This window comes from Aplysia californica, unplaced genomic scaffold (assembly GCF_000002075.1).
Source record: "Aplysia californica isolate F4 #8 unplaced genomic scaffold, AplCal3.0 scaffold00245, whole genome shotgun sequence".
NCBI classification, from domain to species: Eukaryota; Metazoa; Mollusca; class Gastropoda; order Aplysiida; family Aplysiidae; genus Aplysia; species Aplysia californica.
This window is the reverse complement of record NW_004797515.1, coordinates 644,087-662,380: the sequence shown is the minus strand read 5'-3', so window position 1 is coordinate 662,380 and position 18,294 is coordinate 644,087. Positions and strand designations below refer to the sequence as shown.

General features: G+C 37.3%; 2 protein-coding genes across 2 annotated transcripts in view; one reads left to right on the top strand and one right to left on the bottom strand.

The window, feature by feature from the left end:
• LOC101855499 (solute carrier family 22 member 6-A) overlaps nt 1–3,181 on the top strand; it is a gene marked incomplete at its 5' end in the record, with an annotated part of 17,629 nt that extends 14,448 nt beyond the window's left edge. Inside the window, 2 exon segments of the mRNA XM_035970276.1 lie at nt 738–810; nt 2,858–3,181. Coding sequence (XP_035826169.1) covers nt 738–810; nt 2,858–3,100 — 316 coding nt within the window.
• Nucleotides 3,182–4,749: 1,568 nt separating this feature from the next.
• LOC101854336 (protein FAM221B) overlaps nt 4,750–18,294 on the bottom strand; it is a 19,346-nt gene continuing 5,801 nt past the window's right edge. Inside the window, exons 2-8 of the mRNA XM_005100373.3 lie at nt 17,659–17,733; nt 16,444–16,576; nt 14,900–15,040; nt 12,505–12,615; nt 11,899–12,102; nt 11,442–11,561; nt 4,750–9,057 (exon numbers count right to left, since the gene is read on the bottom strand). Of these exons, the coding sequence (XP_005100430.1) occupies nt 8,789–9,057; nt 11,442–11,561; nt 11,899–12,102; nt 12,505–12,615; nt 14,900–15,040; nt 16,444–16,576; nt 17,659–17,733 (1,053 nt within the window). The 3' untranslated portion in view covers nt 4,750–8,788. The remainder of the gene's footprint in view (nt 9,058–11,441; nt 11,562–11,898; nt 12,103–12,504; nt 12,616–14,899; nt 15,041–16,443; nt 16,577–17,658; nt 17,734–18,294) is intronic.

The following is an 18,294-nucleotide window of genomic DNA, read 5'->3' as shown; positions in this document are numbered from 1 at the left end:
GAGAGAGAGAGAGAGAGATCGAGTAAGGTTGGGTGATATTTTTTTAATGTAAGGTTTACGGCGCTGTCGACTGCATAGGGTCATATAAGCGTGTGTGACCCATATTAAGCATTATTTCCCTTTTGGTGGGAATCAATTGTGAAGTCAGCCCAGATAGCGGCCGAAGCCTACTCTTATCGATTTTAGGACCAACAAGGGATCTCTAGAGACTGCAAATTGCACAAGGTACCTCCAAGATTTTTTCGCCCATATCCAAGAAGATTACGTGTTAGATCTTACCTAACCTAAAAAATCAGGGGTGTGGCTGAAAGGCAGCAGCGAGTAAGAAAGTAAGAGCTAAGGAATCGCAGAGGAAAGGCTGCACAAAGAGTCATAGGGGCTAAATGGGAAGGGGGTGGGCAGAAAGAGGAGGGGAAAGCAGACGACAGAACATAGTTAGAGAGCAGGAAAAGAAGTGAAAGGATAAAATTTTAGAGAAGAAAATTTCCCGTCGCTGTCAGGTTTCGAATCTGGCACCTATTGAATGAGAAGCGAACATCGTACTTGACCACGAGAGCCCTCATGGTTGGGTGGATAGTCGCGTGTGCGCACGTGCGGAGTGTGCCAAGAGAACGGTGGTGTGTTGTCTCGGTTTCTTCCTTCTAAACTACATCATGAATAAAATAATAGGATAGTATTATTACATTCCACGATTAGACAATTAGCTGTTTGTTTTGTTTTTGTTGTTTTTCTTTCAGGTCAGCGGGGTTAGGCATGTGTTCAAGTGTATCCAGATTTGGGGGCATGATGGCTCCCTATTCGAGAGTATTGGTAAGCCTAATTTCCTTCTTTAAAATTCGTATGTACTTCATAAAATTGTTCACTAAATCCAACCAAAATTAAATCAACCATATATGTACGTCATCCTAGCAAGTAACAGTCATCTTCATTACCTCACAACGAAGTTTCTATTAAAGCTTGCTTCCGTGAACAAGAACGTGCAAGAGGCACCCCGCCGTGCAATGTAATAGACAAAATTGGCTATAATAATAATGATAATAATAATAATAATAATTATAATAATAATAATAATAATAATAATAATAATAGTATACCTGAGTTACATTGCGTATCCAAGTGAGCAAGATTTTAGTATTCAGATTTGATTTCACTCCGGAAATTAACTCCGTTTGTCCGAAGCATTTGTAATATAGCTGCAAATTGTCTATGAGGCTAACATAGTGTGGACTCAAGACTGCACTGGGACAGCGCTGTTCGCACAACGAAGTTGCGATGGTAGATGAAGAGAGGCGAAAAAATAAAAACAAAACAAACACAAAGTGCAGATCCTAGGAGAAATACTTAAGGGACGTGAGTGTAAAATGAAAAAGATGTAAGCTCGCTTGCCACGTACCCCCCCCCCCCCCCCCCCCCTTTTCCACTTTCCAAAATTAAAAAAAATTGAATATGGTAATTTAATTGTTTTTTAAACGAAAGTGTGTTTTGCAGACTATTAAAGGGGAAGCATAACAATATAGTAAAGTGATTATTACGAAGATAATCTTGCAGTTTGTACCTTTAGAAGATAGAAATTACTCAATGGATTCTGCAGAATTTATTAGGAATTTTCCTCTTAAAATCTTTGAAAATATTGTACATTGGACCAGTATTCTTCTGATGTCGGGTGAATATGGTGCGATTGTAGATGAAGAGAGGCGAAAAAATAAAAACATAAAAAAGATAAAGTGCAGATCCTGGGAGAAATACTAAAAGGACGAGTGTGTAAAATGAAAAAGATGTAAGCTCGCTTGCCACGTACTTTTACATCGTTCTAAATCAGATTACATCTAATAAGCTTTTCCTTTTTTCTCGAGGACAAGAGAGTGACATGTCTAATGGAAGGGTAGCAGTCAATAAAAATGGTTAAGCTTAATGAGTTCTTTCCCTTTTTTTAAATTGCTTTCCTCCAAAGGTTCATAAATTTCGATGTGGTAAAAAATGTATCTCCGATATATTTTTTATTATTTTTATTTAATCTATCCCATTTTGTATGAATGAGGACAGCATATTCTGCGAAGGAATACAGCCATGTATTTAGCCATACAATCTAGTACATCTACTTTTACACAAGTAAGCCTCAAGGACGCTCCTTACGAGAAATCGTACGATGAAATCCAAGCTCAGCTTCTAAACGACTGGTATCGCATCAGGTTGAGACGCTTGGTGGCGGTGCACGCAATGTGACATCTAGTCTAATGAAATAAAAGTTTTGTCTCCAAGTCAAAGATGTACCCAGCATGGGGAGTTATCTATGCCTATCTATCTCTAGCTCATTCTATTAGAAAAGTGATTCATTTCACAGTTCTCCCTTTTTTCATGAAAGTGCTGTAAAGCATTGAAGACATAATTTAATCTCTGTAATAATCTCACATCGTGAGTAAATAATAGTTATTATCATATACTCAGCAATCCAGACAAAGTGACAAAATTAAACAGGTTTCTCCTTATGCATATTTATACAGTCTAACACGCACGTATAACGAACACACACACACACACACACACACACACACACACACACACACACACACAGAGAGAGAGAGAGAGAGAGAGAGAGAGAGAGAGAGAGAGAGAGAGAGAGAAACATACACATAGTGAACAGATTTTCAGATCCTGACTTTTTTCTTAAACATGGATATTCTTTGTATTTAAAACATGCACATAGCAAAATTCCTACACAATGAAAATATTTCCGCGCCCTGCCGGTTTCCTCGTGTGCATGCTAGACTGTACTTAATAATATACAATCTATTGCTTTCTCGTATGTTTCTCTAACCAAATTGGTATCATACAATCTTTTTTTCTTCATTATCTCTAGGCCGATGTAGTTCTGTGGGGCCCAGGAGCTATCTTCAGTGGTATGTGTTTTCTATCAGGACTGCTCTTCATCAACCTCCCGGAGACAAAAGGAAGGTCGCTGCCCGCTACAATCCATGAGTTGAAGAGATGGAACAGCGGGAAGGGTGAACAGAAGACCCAAAAACCTTTAGCCCGTGACATGGAAATAGAAATAACGCCAACTGAACCAAGTATAAATGGGGAAAAGGAACTCATAGGCTGAAGAGCGGAAAGTGAGAAAACAAACACCAGAAAAAAATGTTGAGAGAGGGAAACCAAATGAGAAAGAAAGAAAGAAAAAGAAAGAAAGAAATACAAAAGGAAAAAAGGGAAAAAATGAGAAAGAAAGAAAGAAAGAAAGAGAAAGAAAGAAAGAAAGTAAGAAAAGAAAGAATCATTTTTATAAGAGCTAGTTACTTCTAACATTTTGCTTCCCTCAGAGAAAAGAGACATTCAAAGTTTCTTAAGTTTCTAGTCATTAACTCAAGGATGTACTGGAGAGAGAGAGAGAGAGAGAGAGAGAGAGAGAGAGAGAGAAAGAGAGAGAGAGAGAGAGAGAGAGAGAGTGAGAGAGAGAAAGAGGATTATTATAGGAGCTGCGCGCTGCATATATTCTTTGTATTATTGTACAGCACATTAAGCACTCTTTGTGGAAATGCGCTACAAAAATACAATTTATTATTATTATTATTATTATTAAGTGACGTAGAACAAATTACAGCCCAAAATGTATATTATTTCTTTTTTTCTTTTGTCCCTTTTAAAAATGAGCATTAATCATAATATTATAGGAAGTACTGCACTAAAGAAAGGGAAATTGGTCTCTGTAATATACTTACAAATGCGGACTAAACGATAAAAATTATTGTTGTCCTAATTTACAATACACACATTACAGTATTATATTCTTCTTCTTTTTGGCATATTTCTCTAGGCAAGACTATAAGAAAACTTGGGTATTTTTCAATTTCCCTTTAAGGAAAAATATGGAAATTTCAAACTAAAACCAAAGATGTACAGAAAAATTTCATCGGGTCTCCACAGTATGCCAGAGAGTATATTCTGACCTCCATAACTTTGCACAATAGATTAGATCCGAATTGAGTTGACCTACAGTAGAAATCTTGTTGACGCATTTATATTATAATAATATTATACATATTATTAGCAAGTTTTTATCCATTTGCATTTTTTCACCAAAGTTTTGTATTTTCATATATTATTTAACACATTTATAAGATGTATGTAGATTTTGATATAATCAAAGGAGGAGTTTTGCAGGTGATGCTTATGCACTTGAGATAAAAGTCATGGGAACCAAGAGAGATGGTGGTTGGCTAACCAAACCAGACACACCATACACGGCCCAGGTTAAATTGTAGGCAGGTATGTCACATCTGGTGCTTGAAAAATGAAGATTATGTTCAAATGTTCCTATTAATTTAAGCAAAAAATAAAAGTTTAACTCAATAACTCAACAGCTTTTGCATTTTTGTCCCAAACATTTGATTTTACTTCACTACTCCTCAGATTAATGAGGGTGCTATTCACCGCAAGAACAATGCATCAAAAGATGATGACAATGCAAAACAAATCTCAAAATAAAATGATGCCATGGATGCTAAACCATCTCAGGATATTAGTTTATTCTCCTAGAAAGATTGTCTTTTTAGATTATGACCTTTCTCTCACCAGAGAAAAGCTGAATTCAGCCAGTTACATACATGTATCTAGGAACCTGGTTTGCTTTGTATCTAAACCTCAACGTTTAATATTTATCTCAATGCAAATAATGCAAAAGGTTCCATCTATTATCATATTGATAAAACATAAACTTTAAAAATGTTGTATATAATCAAGGCAAAGGCAAGGTCGTATGAAAATAATCTATTCTTCTTGTTTTTTAGATAATCTAAGCATAAATAATACAACACCAATAGAGAATGCAGTTAAATATAAAAAGTCAAGTAAATAATCACAGGATAGCACCAAATAAAATTCATGAAACCAAGGTAGTTAAATAAAATACAGTGCTCATAATATTTTTGCCATGGCAAATACTGGGTACTGGTAAAAAAAATATACATGTAATAAGACAATGATGAGAAAGTTATATATAGTATAACACGGATAGCTCGAACTCATCGGGACCGGCCTCGGTAGTTCGAGGGATATCTTACAAAGATAAAGAGAAAAAAAAAACAGGACCACAGGCGCACTTCGATGGATGTGTGATTTGGAGTCTTCTGTGTTCAACCTATCCATGTAATACTGTAACGCACTACATTTGTAAAAACAAGTACAGATTCACACAGGTAAATTCAGCAGTACACAGAAAATTAAGGTATATAAAAATAAAGTTGTCAGGTATACATTACATAATTCTGTAAAGAATGTGATAAACATATTTTCAAGTTAAAAAGAAAGATGCAAAATGTATCAACATGTAGAGATCATCACCATCATATTGTTTCAAAATTTGAAAAGTAACATAGGCAAGAGAATATAGTACATGAATCGAGCCACTACATTTTGTAGTTTTATTTTCTTGAGTGACAATTTTCTCTTAAAAATGTGAACTTTTCACATAACCATTCCCTCAACTTTTCAAATGAAAACTTTTCAATATAAGGTAATCGATAAAAGAACCATGTTGGTTGCGATCTCTATTAAAAACAGACAAGATTTTTTCCCCAGGGAGTTATCATGCCTGCTATAGTACATTTTCCCTGCCGTGGCACTAGTTTGACATAGAGTGTACAGCATGGACAAAAGCCACTTTCTAAAAACTTACACGAGACTTTGTGGCACTAAACAGACAGCATACTTCTAACACTCTACTAGGTGTTTGTAAATGCAAAGCTAGCCTAACACCATAAACACAGATTTAAATGTAACAATATCGAAGACACACAAAAATGTGTATGGTAACTCCTTCATGAGAAAGTTAACTTTACAGAGAAAAAAAGGTGAAATGACTATCCCTCTCCATCGCCCTCTTTATTTACCTTCAACATAAAAGTAGTATGAATGTATTCATTTGAGTCTAGACAAAAAGACAGACAAAAAAAAAAGTCAAACTTTTATCAGTGAAAAGAAGGGATAAACCATCTCTTTAAAAAAATAAAGGCCATTGATGAATTTTAACATTTGTGGCTTGTGCATATGGGCTCTGTCATGGTTTGAGAAAAGGGGACGAGACAAAACGGTTAAATATTCAAACAGTGTCGAGAGGGGTTTTCATAACAACAGGTTTCACACTCATCAAGGAGAAAAAAATTCATTTTTAACTTTGGGATTTCTCCTGGATTATATATTTCTTGAGCGATTTTTTTCTAAAAGGTATCAGAGTGAGGAAAAAGCAATGAAGAGGATATCAAGAGAAAAATGGTATTATGGCCATAGATAGTCCCTTTCCTTGAGGTGTCAAGTATAGGGGTTGTCAGACAAATGTAACAAAAACAAAGTTGCCATGACAGAGGTTTCGGCAGGCTCATCTTAGTCAAGTTAAAGAAAAAAAGACGTAGTGTGTGAGCGTGTATGTATGTGTGTTTGTGTGTGTGTGTGCGTGTGTGCATGCATGCATTCGTACGTGCATGTATGTGTGTGTGTGTGTAAGGGGGAAAGGGGTGTAGTTATTGACTGTCAGCTCAATTCTTGTACAAAACAAAAGAAGCTGAAAGGATGCATCACAAGCCTTTGATCCTGATTGTGCATCACTACATGCCATGCCACACACTGCAGCTGATTGTTTCATGTTAACTTGATCTGTTTCTTTTTATTTTTAATTTTATCATTGGCCTAGACCATGACCCACAATGGTCAAACTAATGTTGGCCTTGCTCCTGGTTTTGGTGTATCTAATGTTCTTGTGAGGGTAAAGAGGCACTGAGCAACTGCAAGGGCTCTGTGCACAGACAGTGTTAAAATTAGAAAGCAACATTTTAAGTAGTGATGTAGACTTTTTGGGATCAGACTGTTTTTCTTCCTTAAACGCCATGTTGGGGGGTTGAGTTGGGGTCGCCAAAAGACAAATAATTTTGTTTGAGATTGCAATCAGAGGTGTTACGATTGTATTTTTGTAAAATTGGAATAAAAAATCATAACAATTCCATCAAGCTCATAATGATGGGCCGCCCTCTGATCTCCCGATTTTCTCTCAATATTTTCTTTTACACCCATTTTTTCAAGACCAAGAAATCTGAAAATGAAATTCCTTGCTTTTTCCCATTTCCTAGGATGAGTGGGAACTTTGTATTTGAGAAAATTTGTCATCTTAAAAGCAAAATATTCTTGATTATGATTTCAAAGCGGAGTATTAGGGAAGAACAAGAGCATTGCATAATCTGGGCATAACAAAAGATAAAATTATCAAACAGACAGAGAAACAATAGTAAAAGAAAGTAATTATGAGATGATAAAGCAAACAAATAATTCACAAAAAGAGACCACGTAACAACAACCCGCCTCAGATATTCACTATTTAAACCTTTTGAATGCCATATATGACATGAAAGGCTTTTGTGAATTAGGAAAATAGTAAAGCAATTCTTTATCTTATTATAGTCATTATGAAATTATCTTTTTTCCTGGATGCAAATCTCAAAAAAGAAAAATAGAAGAGAACTGAAGTCAAATTCTCAAGAAAAATGCTTTAAAAAATGTATTTGTAACCAGACAGCCGTGGTCTCAACATGATAGAATAAAATTCTTATTATTATTTTCATATGTATCTATGCACATCTTTAGTTGTGCAAAAATGGAGAGAATATAAAAAGAGACAGTTTGTTGAAATGGAGTATCCTCCATTCTATTTTACCTTGTAAAATGCAAAAACAGATTCATTTAACTGTAACACTATAGGATAAATGTGTTCTACGAGTGATTATTATTTGATCTCAGATCCAAAATTTTGATATTTCAGAGAAACAAGTATGAGAAAAAATACAGTTTAAATTGTCTAAGATAGCCACTACTTGATGAGGAAAAAATTGCTTATCTTAGATAGGTGGATGTCTTACACAGAGTGGTCATAACACAAAAAAACAGGCAAGAATGGAATGGGAAGTGGTTATTTGTGCAGGTGATTGTCTTAAACAGGCGGCTGTTAGAGCAGGTTCCATTGTATTATAAATGATATCATGCAATATTTTCAGCATAAAAATAAGTACTTCATCTATCATCAGATTAGCCATCAACAGAGGTTTCACAAAACCATAAAAGCATAATAAGTATGTTAAATAGGAAAAAAAGCAAATTAAAAGTCACCATCATATCACAGTCTATTAAAGTCCAACAATTTTTATATCTTGTTGTGACGCAGCGGAATCAGGAGCTTGTCAGTTTTTGAGTAAGTGGCGCTATTAATATTATCTTGACGCTTGTTCATTTGTCTTGCTTTTGATGAAAAAAGGATCCATCTATCCTGAATAGAAGTAGAGATATTTGCCATTGAATGAGGTAGGGGTCGCCTAATGTCTGGAGGAAATTAGCGAGAAAATATCCAACGAAGTTTGGCAACATCCAGAGCTTGAGAGTCATTGGAAACTGCATATGTACATTTTGTTGTGCATCTGAACGACATTTTTCAGTAAAATACACACAGAAATGTGTTTTTAAAAGGACAAAAAAAAGTGTTGAGCCCCTCAAAAAAATTAAGGAAAATTTCCCAATAGTTAAAAAAGGTTTGTTTCTTCGATTTCATTATTTTGACGAGTGCCTGATTTCACCTCAACGCAACACATTATATATATATGTTCAAAAGCACCAATCTTGGTATTCATGCACAAACAACAAAAGTCTTCAGAACTTAATAATGGAAAGCAAAGGTCCAGTCTTGCGACATTAATATTTTATTTTTCTGATTTGTTACACTCAGTAAACTCATCTTGAGCTTTTGTCAATCATTAAGCTAATCATAAACTGGGCGAAAGCCAGACCTCCCACCACCACCACCCCCAGCAGCACCTCCAAACCGTCCCCCTCTCCCACCAAAATCTCTTGAAGTTCCAGGGTTCCTTCCACCTCCAAAGTTGACAACTTCATTGTTCCCTGTGACAGCATTAGCAGGAATGGCATCATACTCCCGGAGGGCAAGATATTTGCTGTCATCTTCCTCATTTCCAGAGAGAGCTATGTTTCTAAGATCCGGCATTTCAGCAAAAGGCAGCCAGTCAGTTCCTGATGTTAAAGAGAAATAAAACCTTAGCGGAAACCAGCACTGGCATTAACTGAAATATGCCAGGAACTTAGATTAATATATATTTTTTAAACTAGGTACGCATTATTGCAAGAATACAGAGACACAGATTTATACAGTGGCCTCCAAAAGAAACTTGAAAATGTAATCACTCAGTCATCATGTTAAAGCTTTGCACTACCCACTCATGCAGCATACAAAATAATTTAAAGCTAAATAAATTCTATATCATCTGACACATTAATCTATGTTAAGAAATGCCAGAGACTCAAAATTGATCTTAAAAAATCAGGCTTGACAAAACTGTGCTAAATCGAAGAAACTTAAAAGTGTGTTCGTGCGGGTATTGAGGTGCATCAACATTGGTAGAATGGACATGTATTGAATATCAAAAGGAAAGAGCATATTATTGGCTCTGCAATGAACAGCATCTTCTTATGATATTTTTAAACAGATTGGAAAACAGAGCAGTAACAAAAACCTCGCAAGACCTGGACTTAACATTACATGCGCTTATTAGAATAATTTTGTTTTTATTTAGGAGCCATTGGTTTCGTGTCGAGCATTAAACCTTTTTTGCACATGGACTGTGTTAGTTTGATTTTGGACATAATCATTAGTCAGTGAGGAACAGAGGCCACAAAACTGGCATGGTTTTGGGTGGTCTGGGGTAGAATGAACAAAACCGCCCCCATGAGATTCACCAGATGGCTTGATTTAGTGGACTACATCGTGCATGTGCTGGAATGCCAAGTCTTACACTTATTTTTGTTCTGGAGTCATTCAGGTAGACATCTCCATGCATAGCAAAGCATTTTCTAAAAGGCCCAGGTCACTAGATAATTCTTGGGAAACCTAATAAAATTAACGTTGGAGTGGTCACCAGTAAATAGACCCGAAATGAATCCTATCGGTATGTGAAGCCCCATGAAACAGCAGCTGAAGAAAAGCAACTTTGCTCCCAATTCAGACCCTTTGTTTGCAACATCTCTGTGACCATTGGAATGAAATGATAGATAATGATATACAAAACTTACACACAAACCAATGGCTCCAAAGCAAAACAACAATGAGCACATCTAATGTTAAGTCCAAATTTTGCGAGGTATTTGTGATTGCCCTCTTTTCTATTTTGTTTGAAACTACCGCAACAAAATATCGTCATAAAATATTGTTTATAGCAGGGAATAAATTCTCCATTCATTGGATATGTAATGTATGTCCATTCTATCAATATTGATGCTCCTCAATACACGCACAAAGACATTTTTACTTTTCTTTGATTTCACACTATTTTGCGAAGCCTGATTTTTTAAGGTCAATTTTGAGTGACCATATCTCAGGGGTCTTTTAACATAAATGAACTATTAATGGGTCAGATGATGAAGAATTTATTTAGCTTTAAATTGGTATGCTGAATGAATGGATAGTGCAAGGCTTTAACGTGATGGTTGGGTAATTACATTTTCAAGTTTCTTTTAGACGCCACTGCATAAGGCAGTTGTTTCCACAGGAAAGGTGTAATGAACCAATCAACATAATTTAAATCACTTATGACACGAACAGCCTCAATCTGCCTGTCAGGGCTATCCTGGGCTGGAAAAAAAAATAGCCTCCCAAAGCAAAAAAAATGAACTAATGACTTAAGTGTGCGAGAGGAACAGGCTAACTATTAGGCCCTACTACTACCAACAACAAAAAATCAATCCCTGGCTCGGAAAAAAAAATGTGATCCCAATATTAAAAAATGAACTTATGACTTTAGTATGCCAGAGGAACAGGGTAGGCACTATCACAAAAAAAAAAAACATCAATTTCTGTACAGGGCTCTTTTTTCTATGACAAAGTATACAATTTAAGACAGATAACTGAAAGCATGTTAAAGGGTTCACTTGCAGCGTTTTTCCAGTACACTAGAATGGTTTCTTTTGATGTTTCAGAAATATAGATTATTTCGCGACTATCTTTTCAGTTCAAGCACAGTCAATGAAATGTTGTTTTTTTCCTCCAAAGAATTAGACGCACTTTGCACTGTAATGATTATATAAATATGTGTATATTATGCCTCCATACACAGAACTTAGATCATTTAGGAAGCAGGCTACTTAAACCCATGCCTGTCAGGGCCAAGCCAAGCTGACAGAGACACAACATCTCAGCAGACAGATGGAGACACTTTATAGAATTAGTTCCCCAAATGGGAATCAAACCCACACATTCTTCAGAAACAGTGAAGAGACAAACCATTCGTAGGGCTATAATTACACCACAGACATTGGTGGATTCTAAACTGTTTTAGCAATACATTGCATCACTTAACTGAGAATATTTTTTTTGAATGAGGACAATAGTTTAAAAAACATACCAACAGGTAGACCTTGCTCTCTGCGCGACTGCTCAGAGTCGAAAAACGTCTGATGGTCCTCCCAGTGCCTGTCACAAGCTGCACATAAAAAGTCTGACCAGAAAGTGCTGCAACCACATCCTGCGGGACAAATCCATTGCATGAGTAGACCGATACGATATGGGAGTATTTTTACAAGCACGCACAGATAATGACTTGAAATATAAGTCCCAGCATGTGTTTCCATGTGTTTGAAGCCACCATCACCCCCCAGCAGAACCTGTGAGTGTGTTTTTGGGTACTTTTGCACACATAAGTGGATGCATAATAACAGCTTGAGTGTACAGCAAGCACATATTTTGGGGGTGAGTAGATGACCCTATAAACTATACCAGTGGAAGTAAAATTTCAATCAAGTTGGACTTCAATGCTATTTACAATGACATTACAGGAAAACAGGACAAAATCCTAAACACACCTTTGCTTTTGCATCTGTGAGGCCTCTGAACATCATGGAAGTTGTGTGTGTGCTTACACTTGCACTTGGCTCTCCATGCAGCAGCATCAAAGCCTGGACGTTTGGGTAGCCAAAATTCTCCTATGTCCTCTGGTCGGTTCGGAATCCACTCAAAAGCTTTACAGTTGCAGCCAGGAATTCTACAAGGCACTTTGACACTCAGAGCTGAAGATCAGAGGAGAAAAAAAATCTTCTCTGATAAAATCTTGAATCTAAATTTCAGTCAAGATCGCAAAGTGCATGAGACTTGTAGACAGACATAAATCACTGTGTATATATCATGACCATAATTACCCTAGCATATGCTGTCCATTTAAAAATGAAAATGCTTTTTTAAAATAACTTTTCAATCCCTATAAGTTGGACTTTAAGATTTTGAAACTAAGAAAAATTCAGTTTGTCTTTTCCTAGTATAATATCTTTTCGTCCTCAAAGCCAACAACTTGACCCTCCTTCAAGCCACTCGACTCGCAGGTGACTGATGACTGCTCTCAAAGAGAGATTGCATCATCCAAAATAACATTATTTTAAAATCAAAGCAAAAACAGTTAGAAGAAAGTATCTTACCATTGTACTGTGCATGTTCTGAGAGGGCATGGTCACAGAAACATCTGGATGTGTGGAAAACGCGTTGGCAGTCATGTTGAAACTCAGGGCATCGCCAACCAATGTAGATTCCTGAGACGGCAGCATGAATACATTTTATATAATATTACAGAATGAAAAAAAACCTATAAAGTCTAATGTCTACTATCATTTGCCATATGTCCTGCTTTGTTTTTGTAAAGTGTTTTACGGCGCTCGCAACTGCATACGGTCATATGAGCGCGCGGGACACACCTAATATTTTCAGTTTGTAGGAAATTTTAAATTTTGCTCGGGTGGCGGCCGAAGCCTACTCTTATCAATTTTAAACCACCAAGGGATCTTTATCGTGCGCAACTTGCACACGTGCCCTCCGAGATTTTTTGCCCTTGTCCGAGAAGGCTAGGTGTAGATCTTTCCAACCAGAAGATCAGGGGTGTGGCAGAAAGACAGCAGTAAGGATGAGCCAAGGAGTAGCAGTAGAAAGGCTGAAGAAAGAGTCAGGAGCCCAGAGGAGGGGGCAAAGGAGGTGAAGGGGTGGGGGCAGAAAATGGAAATGAAAGCAGACAACAGAACATTGCTAGAGAGCAGGAAAGGAGGTGAAAGGAGACAATTTTAGAGAAGAAAAATTTTTCGGTCGCTACCCGGATTTGAACCCGGGACCTTTGAATGAAAGGCCAACACCTTAATCTCTAGGCCACGAGAGCCCCCTGAGTCCTGCTGAGCTCCCAAGTTTTGTTTCCTTTAATAATATACTAAGTAGCACAATAACCTTTTTGTCCTGACACTGCTATGATAAATTATTAGTTATGATAGCAATAATCACAAAAATGTGGATCGATGACATCATGAAGGCATAGACTGGCCTGAGTATGACAGAGTGTATGATCGCAGCTAGTGACCTTAAGCATTGGCAGGTCATTGCAAGTCAATCTCTGAGCCAGAGATGACACCTTCAGGTATCGGGTAATCCCGATTTATGGCAAAATAATTGCAAATAGTAAGTATGTAGTAATGTCTGTTGTGTTGAAATGTGAAAATGGGAATGAACTTTGTAGAGAATGTTGCAATAACGATTCTTTGATATCACGATTATTTCCCCTCCTTGCCACATCTCATTTTGTCTCGTTTTGAATACAACTGAGATCTCATTGTAAAAGAAAAACAATAAATCAGTTTTCCGGCAAGTAGGCCAGCAAAGAGGCTGTGTTTCGTCTTCTTTACCAGTTTTAATCTTTTTATAATGTGAGGCAATAATATGCAGCCGTCACATAAGTCAGCAAAGTGGGTACCACGCTTAACTGAAAAGTAAATGACCCTCGCTAAAAATCCTAATGGGATAGTTTGCGTTTCTAAAGCCCTCCAATCATTGGGCTCAGTCTTTTCAGAGAGGAAAAAAAATCTGAATTCTTGCCTCTTAAATAATTTTGAAGTGTCAGAAAGGGAGCTAACATTAATACCTTACGTCTACCACACTAAAGTTAATAGGAGTAAAAATAAATCAAAATGTTCATAACAAGAAGAGAAAAAAAAGATGTTAAAAAAACCCCACCTAGATTGGATGCTAGTATGACAGAGGTATACCTCTTCCTCCACTTCTCCTCTCCTTCCATCTCAACCCTTCTACACCCCTTCCTCATTTTTCTTCTTCCCAAAATCAAGAGATGAGGAAACCAAATTTTCACAATTCACTACTAGCATTAAACTGAAACAGCTGAGAACTTTGGGGGCTCTCGTGGCCTAGAGGTTAAAGAGTTCGCCTTTCATTCAAAGGTCCCGAGCTTGAATCCGGGTAGTGACGGAAAAATTTTCTACTCTAAAATTGTCTCCTTTCACCTCCTTTCCTGCTCTCTAGCAATGTTCTGTTGTCTGCTTTCATCTCCACTTTCTGCCCCCACCCTCTCACCTCCTTTGCTCCTTCCTCTGGGCTCCCTACTCTCTCTGCAGCCTTTCCACTGCTGCTCCTTGGCTCCTCCTTACTGCTGTCTTTCAGCCACACCCCTGATCTTCTGGTAGGAAAGATCTACACAGTCCTCTCGGACAAGGGCGTAAAATCTCGGAGGTCCTATGTGCAAATTGCGCACGTTAAAGATCCCTTGGTGGTCTAAAATCGATAAAAGTAAGCTTTGGCTGCCATCCGGGCAAATTTCAAAATTTCCTACCAACGAAAAACGTTTAATGTGTCCTGTGTGCTCATACGACCTAATGCAGTTGCAAACACCGTAAAACACTTCTTTTTTTTTAATGAAAACTTTTGTATTTTTCAGAATATGGAGTACTGTCATAATATAACACATAGCTGCGTATCAAAGTTGACATTAACAGGAAAATAAGAAAATTATGTAATACTGTTTGTTACAGTAAATTGATAGCCTACCAGTTTTTTGGGCTTCAATTGCAGCAGCAGTCTCAGTGTCGAACAGTTCTTTAAGTTTGGGAGCAAAATCATCATTCATAGCTTTAGCCATTGACACAACGTCATAGTTTTTTGCTGGTTTTATTTCTCTCATTCTGTAGCCTGAGGATTTAAAAAAAGCAGTTACAGGACCAAAAAATCTTTACCAATGTCCTTAAGACAGAAAACTGTAAATAACAAAACTTAATATGGTCTACACTACACGAACACAAGACAAATATACAATCAATACAGCAAGCCAGAGAAACTGAAACTAACGATTTTCTAAATCAGTATACCAGGATTCTATACCAATATAATCACAACAATTTAAAACCAAAACATTAAGCATTGAACTCTTGCTTATTGTCCTCTTGTGACAGGTGGCTGTGTGAAAAGCAGGTGTTTTCACTATCATATATCAGTGGCAACAGTCAGAATCTGTGTATATCCAAAATTTTAGATATCAAGGAAAAAAAGGGTTGTGTGTGAGAGTTAAACATACTTGAAAACAGATACGGGATATATGTTTTGAATCAACATCATATTTCCCAGTATTCGCTTTGTTAACTTGCATTATGTGAACCCTCAGTGTTGACGACTGATTAAATCAGCCGTAAGTTTTGTTATGTGATATTGTAGCCTAATTAATTGGCCGTAATTTGAACTGCTATTTCAGCTTATTTATCCAGAACTATTACATTGCCAAACATTCAAACTCCTAAACCAACGAGCTCTACTTCATAACAATGTAAAGGCTGACAGTTGTTTTCAAATACATAATATGGTGGACTCATATAATTTTCCCTGATACCACAGGCTTTTTGTAACACTTTGGGGGGGGGGGGGGGGGGGTAAGACATAATGCAGGACGGTTTCCAAGCCATCTTTTCAGACAAAAATTAACACGCTTGAGCCTATTCGCATGTATTTACGGGACGCCTCGCTGGCCCGTTGGCCAAATCTCTTGTATATATGGGATGCACTTTATCGATCGACATATCTCTGGTGTTTTTTTATTACAAGCTATGGGAAGCGGCAAGCCAACAGTTGACCTATTTATTTCATTTCGTTAAAAATTTGGTGAAGTTATGTGCAACACTTTTAGAGCTGTAACAGACAAGTCAGTCACCCCGCTTTGTAATATAATAATAGATTATTTTTATTACAAATTGGGCATTTAAAAAAATTGGGTAACCCCAAGACATCGCCATTTCTAAACATTGATAAAATAAAAACTATTAGGACAAATCAGATGCAGTTTTCTTTTTGAGAGCCTTTCTTTCTTTTTGTTGCATGGTCTTTGTGCGGTTAACGATTCAGTATACCCCAAAACTGTCAGGCTGCAATGTTTGTTGGGTGAAAAATAGCTCAGACTCGAAGTGATATAAACTTATTTAATTCAGACTTACCGAGTATTTTAAACTGTTACAATATGTATATTGTTGCTTTCCACCATAAGCTTCAAAATCATTCTTACACAATGAAAACAAACATTATAGTGCTTTCTTCCAACCCACCCTTACCTTCAGGGACATACATCCCATTTACTTTCTTTATGGGCATCTGAGCATCTTGCAGCTTTTGCATCAATGCTTGCTGTCCTTTGGGGACTGGAGCTTTACTGGAACGCTCCCCAGTAGGTCTTGCTGCCCCAGTCTAGAGGATGTCAAAAGCATTCAGAAATCAGAACTTTTAAAAATTATTTCATGGTCATAAGAGCTATACAAGCAGCAGACCGACAGGAAATATTTGGAAAAATGGATTTTCATACTAAACAGAATGGGACTCTGTCACCTTTTAATTGCCCACCATTATAAAAGAAGGCTTGACTCCACTGGTTTTAGACAGGAGTAAAGAAGAGGAGATGCCTTTGCCAAAGACCATGACCATGTGGATCAACTTGAGAAAGAGTGAAATCTGGATACGTACATATAATAAAAATAATTTGATTATTTTTGCAGAGTAGTATGGAGCAGTGGATTACAAAAATGTTAACTACATATCAAAAGCCCTAAAATTTCTCTTTTCACTTCCTTTCATGTTATTTTGACATGTTCTGTCATCTCCTTTCATCCTGGCCTCCATGCTCCTCTCCCCTTTACTCCTGATTCTTTCTACTGGTTCTCCTGGTGCCTTCTTACTGCCATCTTTCAGCCACAGCCCTGATCTTAGGATAGGCAACATTGAACACCTAGCCTTTTCTGATAAGGGCAAAAAATCTTGGAGGTCCCATATGCAATTTGAGCATGTTAAAGATCCCTTGGTGGTCCTAAAATCGATAAAAGTTGGCTTTGGTCGCCACCGGGGCAAAATTTTTAATTAATTCCTACCAAAACTGAAAATGCTCTAGTCAGTATAAAAATCATATAGAGTACCTTTGAAATCAGAATGTGGCTATCTAACTGGGGCCTTACGAAGTAAGAAAAACGGTCACATAAGTAAAAGTCAGTTGCACTGCAAATTGAAGAACCAGCATCAACTAACCTGAGATCTAGCAGGGAAGACAAAGAAGAAGAAGACAAGTGCTCAAAGACACTTGAAAGAATCCGGGCCAAGTTTATATTTAAGCCAATAAAACAACTAAATAGAACCTCCTCATTCAAGAACAAAGTTCTGATTCCAAATCAGTTGCAGCATCCCACAATGAGCGGGGAGTGCTACAGGCTTTGAAAGAGAAGGAACACAATTTCTCGGCACAGTACTAGATTCCGCTCATAAGCAAATCTTTTTGAACACACCTTCTTTGCTGGAGCTGCATTCCCATGTGGTAGCCCAGAGCTCCTTGAAGATGATCCAGATTTTGTCTTCCCAGTCTGTTGAATATCAATGAAATTCATAAAAATGCTTTTGATGTCTCTCTATGTTCCATTTTTTAAATCTGTCTACATGAATATCCAGAAATCTGCATTTGAAATTCATTCCTAAAAAGAGTAAAGTATGGTCATGCTTCTATACCATCAGCCCTATAGATGGATCTGACCACCTGCCCCAACATATGCTAATTTTACCAATCCACACTCTGATTTAGATTGCACTAATACAGGGTAGATGCATAAACAAACATAAGTATGTTAACCTACACACATACACAGACGTAAACACAAATCAAAACAAAAACAGGCACTCATAAAAAGCAATCAATCAATCAAAGCCTTTCACCCCTGGCAGGGTACAAGCCACATACAAGCTCCTTCCATTTATCTCTGTCCTGAGCCATCCTTCCAAGCTCGTTCCAATAGAGCTTCATTTCTCTCATGTCCCTTTCCACGCATCTCCTCCATGTTTCCCGTGGCCTATCCCTGCCTCGTGCTCCTTGTGGGTTCCACTGCAGTGACTATCTTGTGATTTTTCCGCTGGGCTTTCTTAAGGTGTGT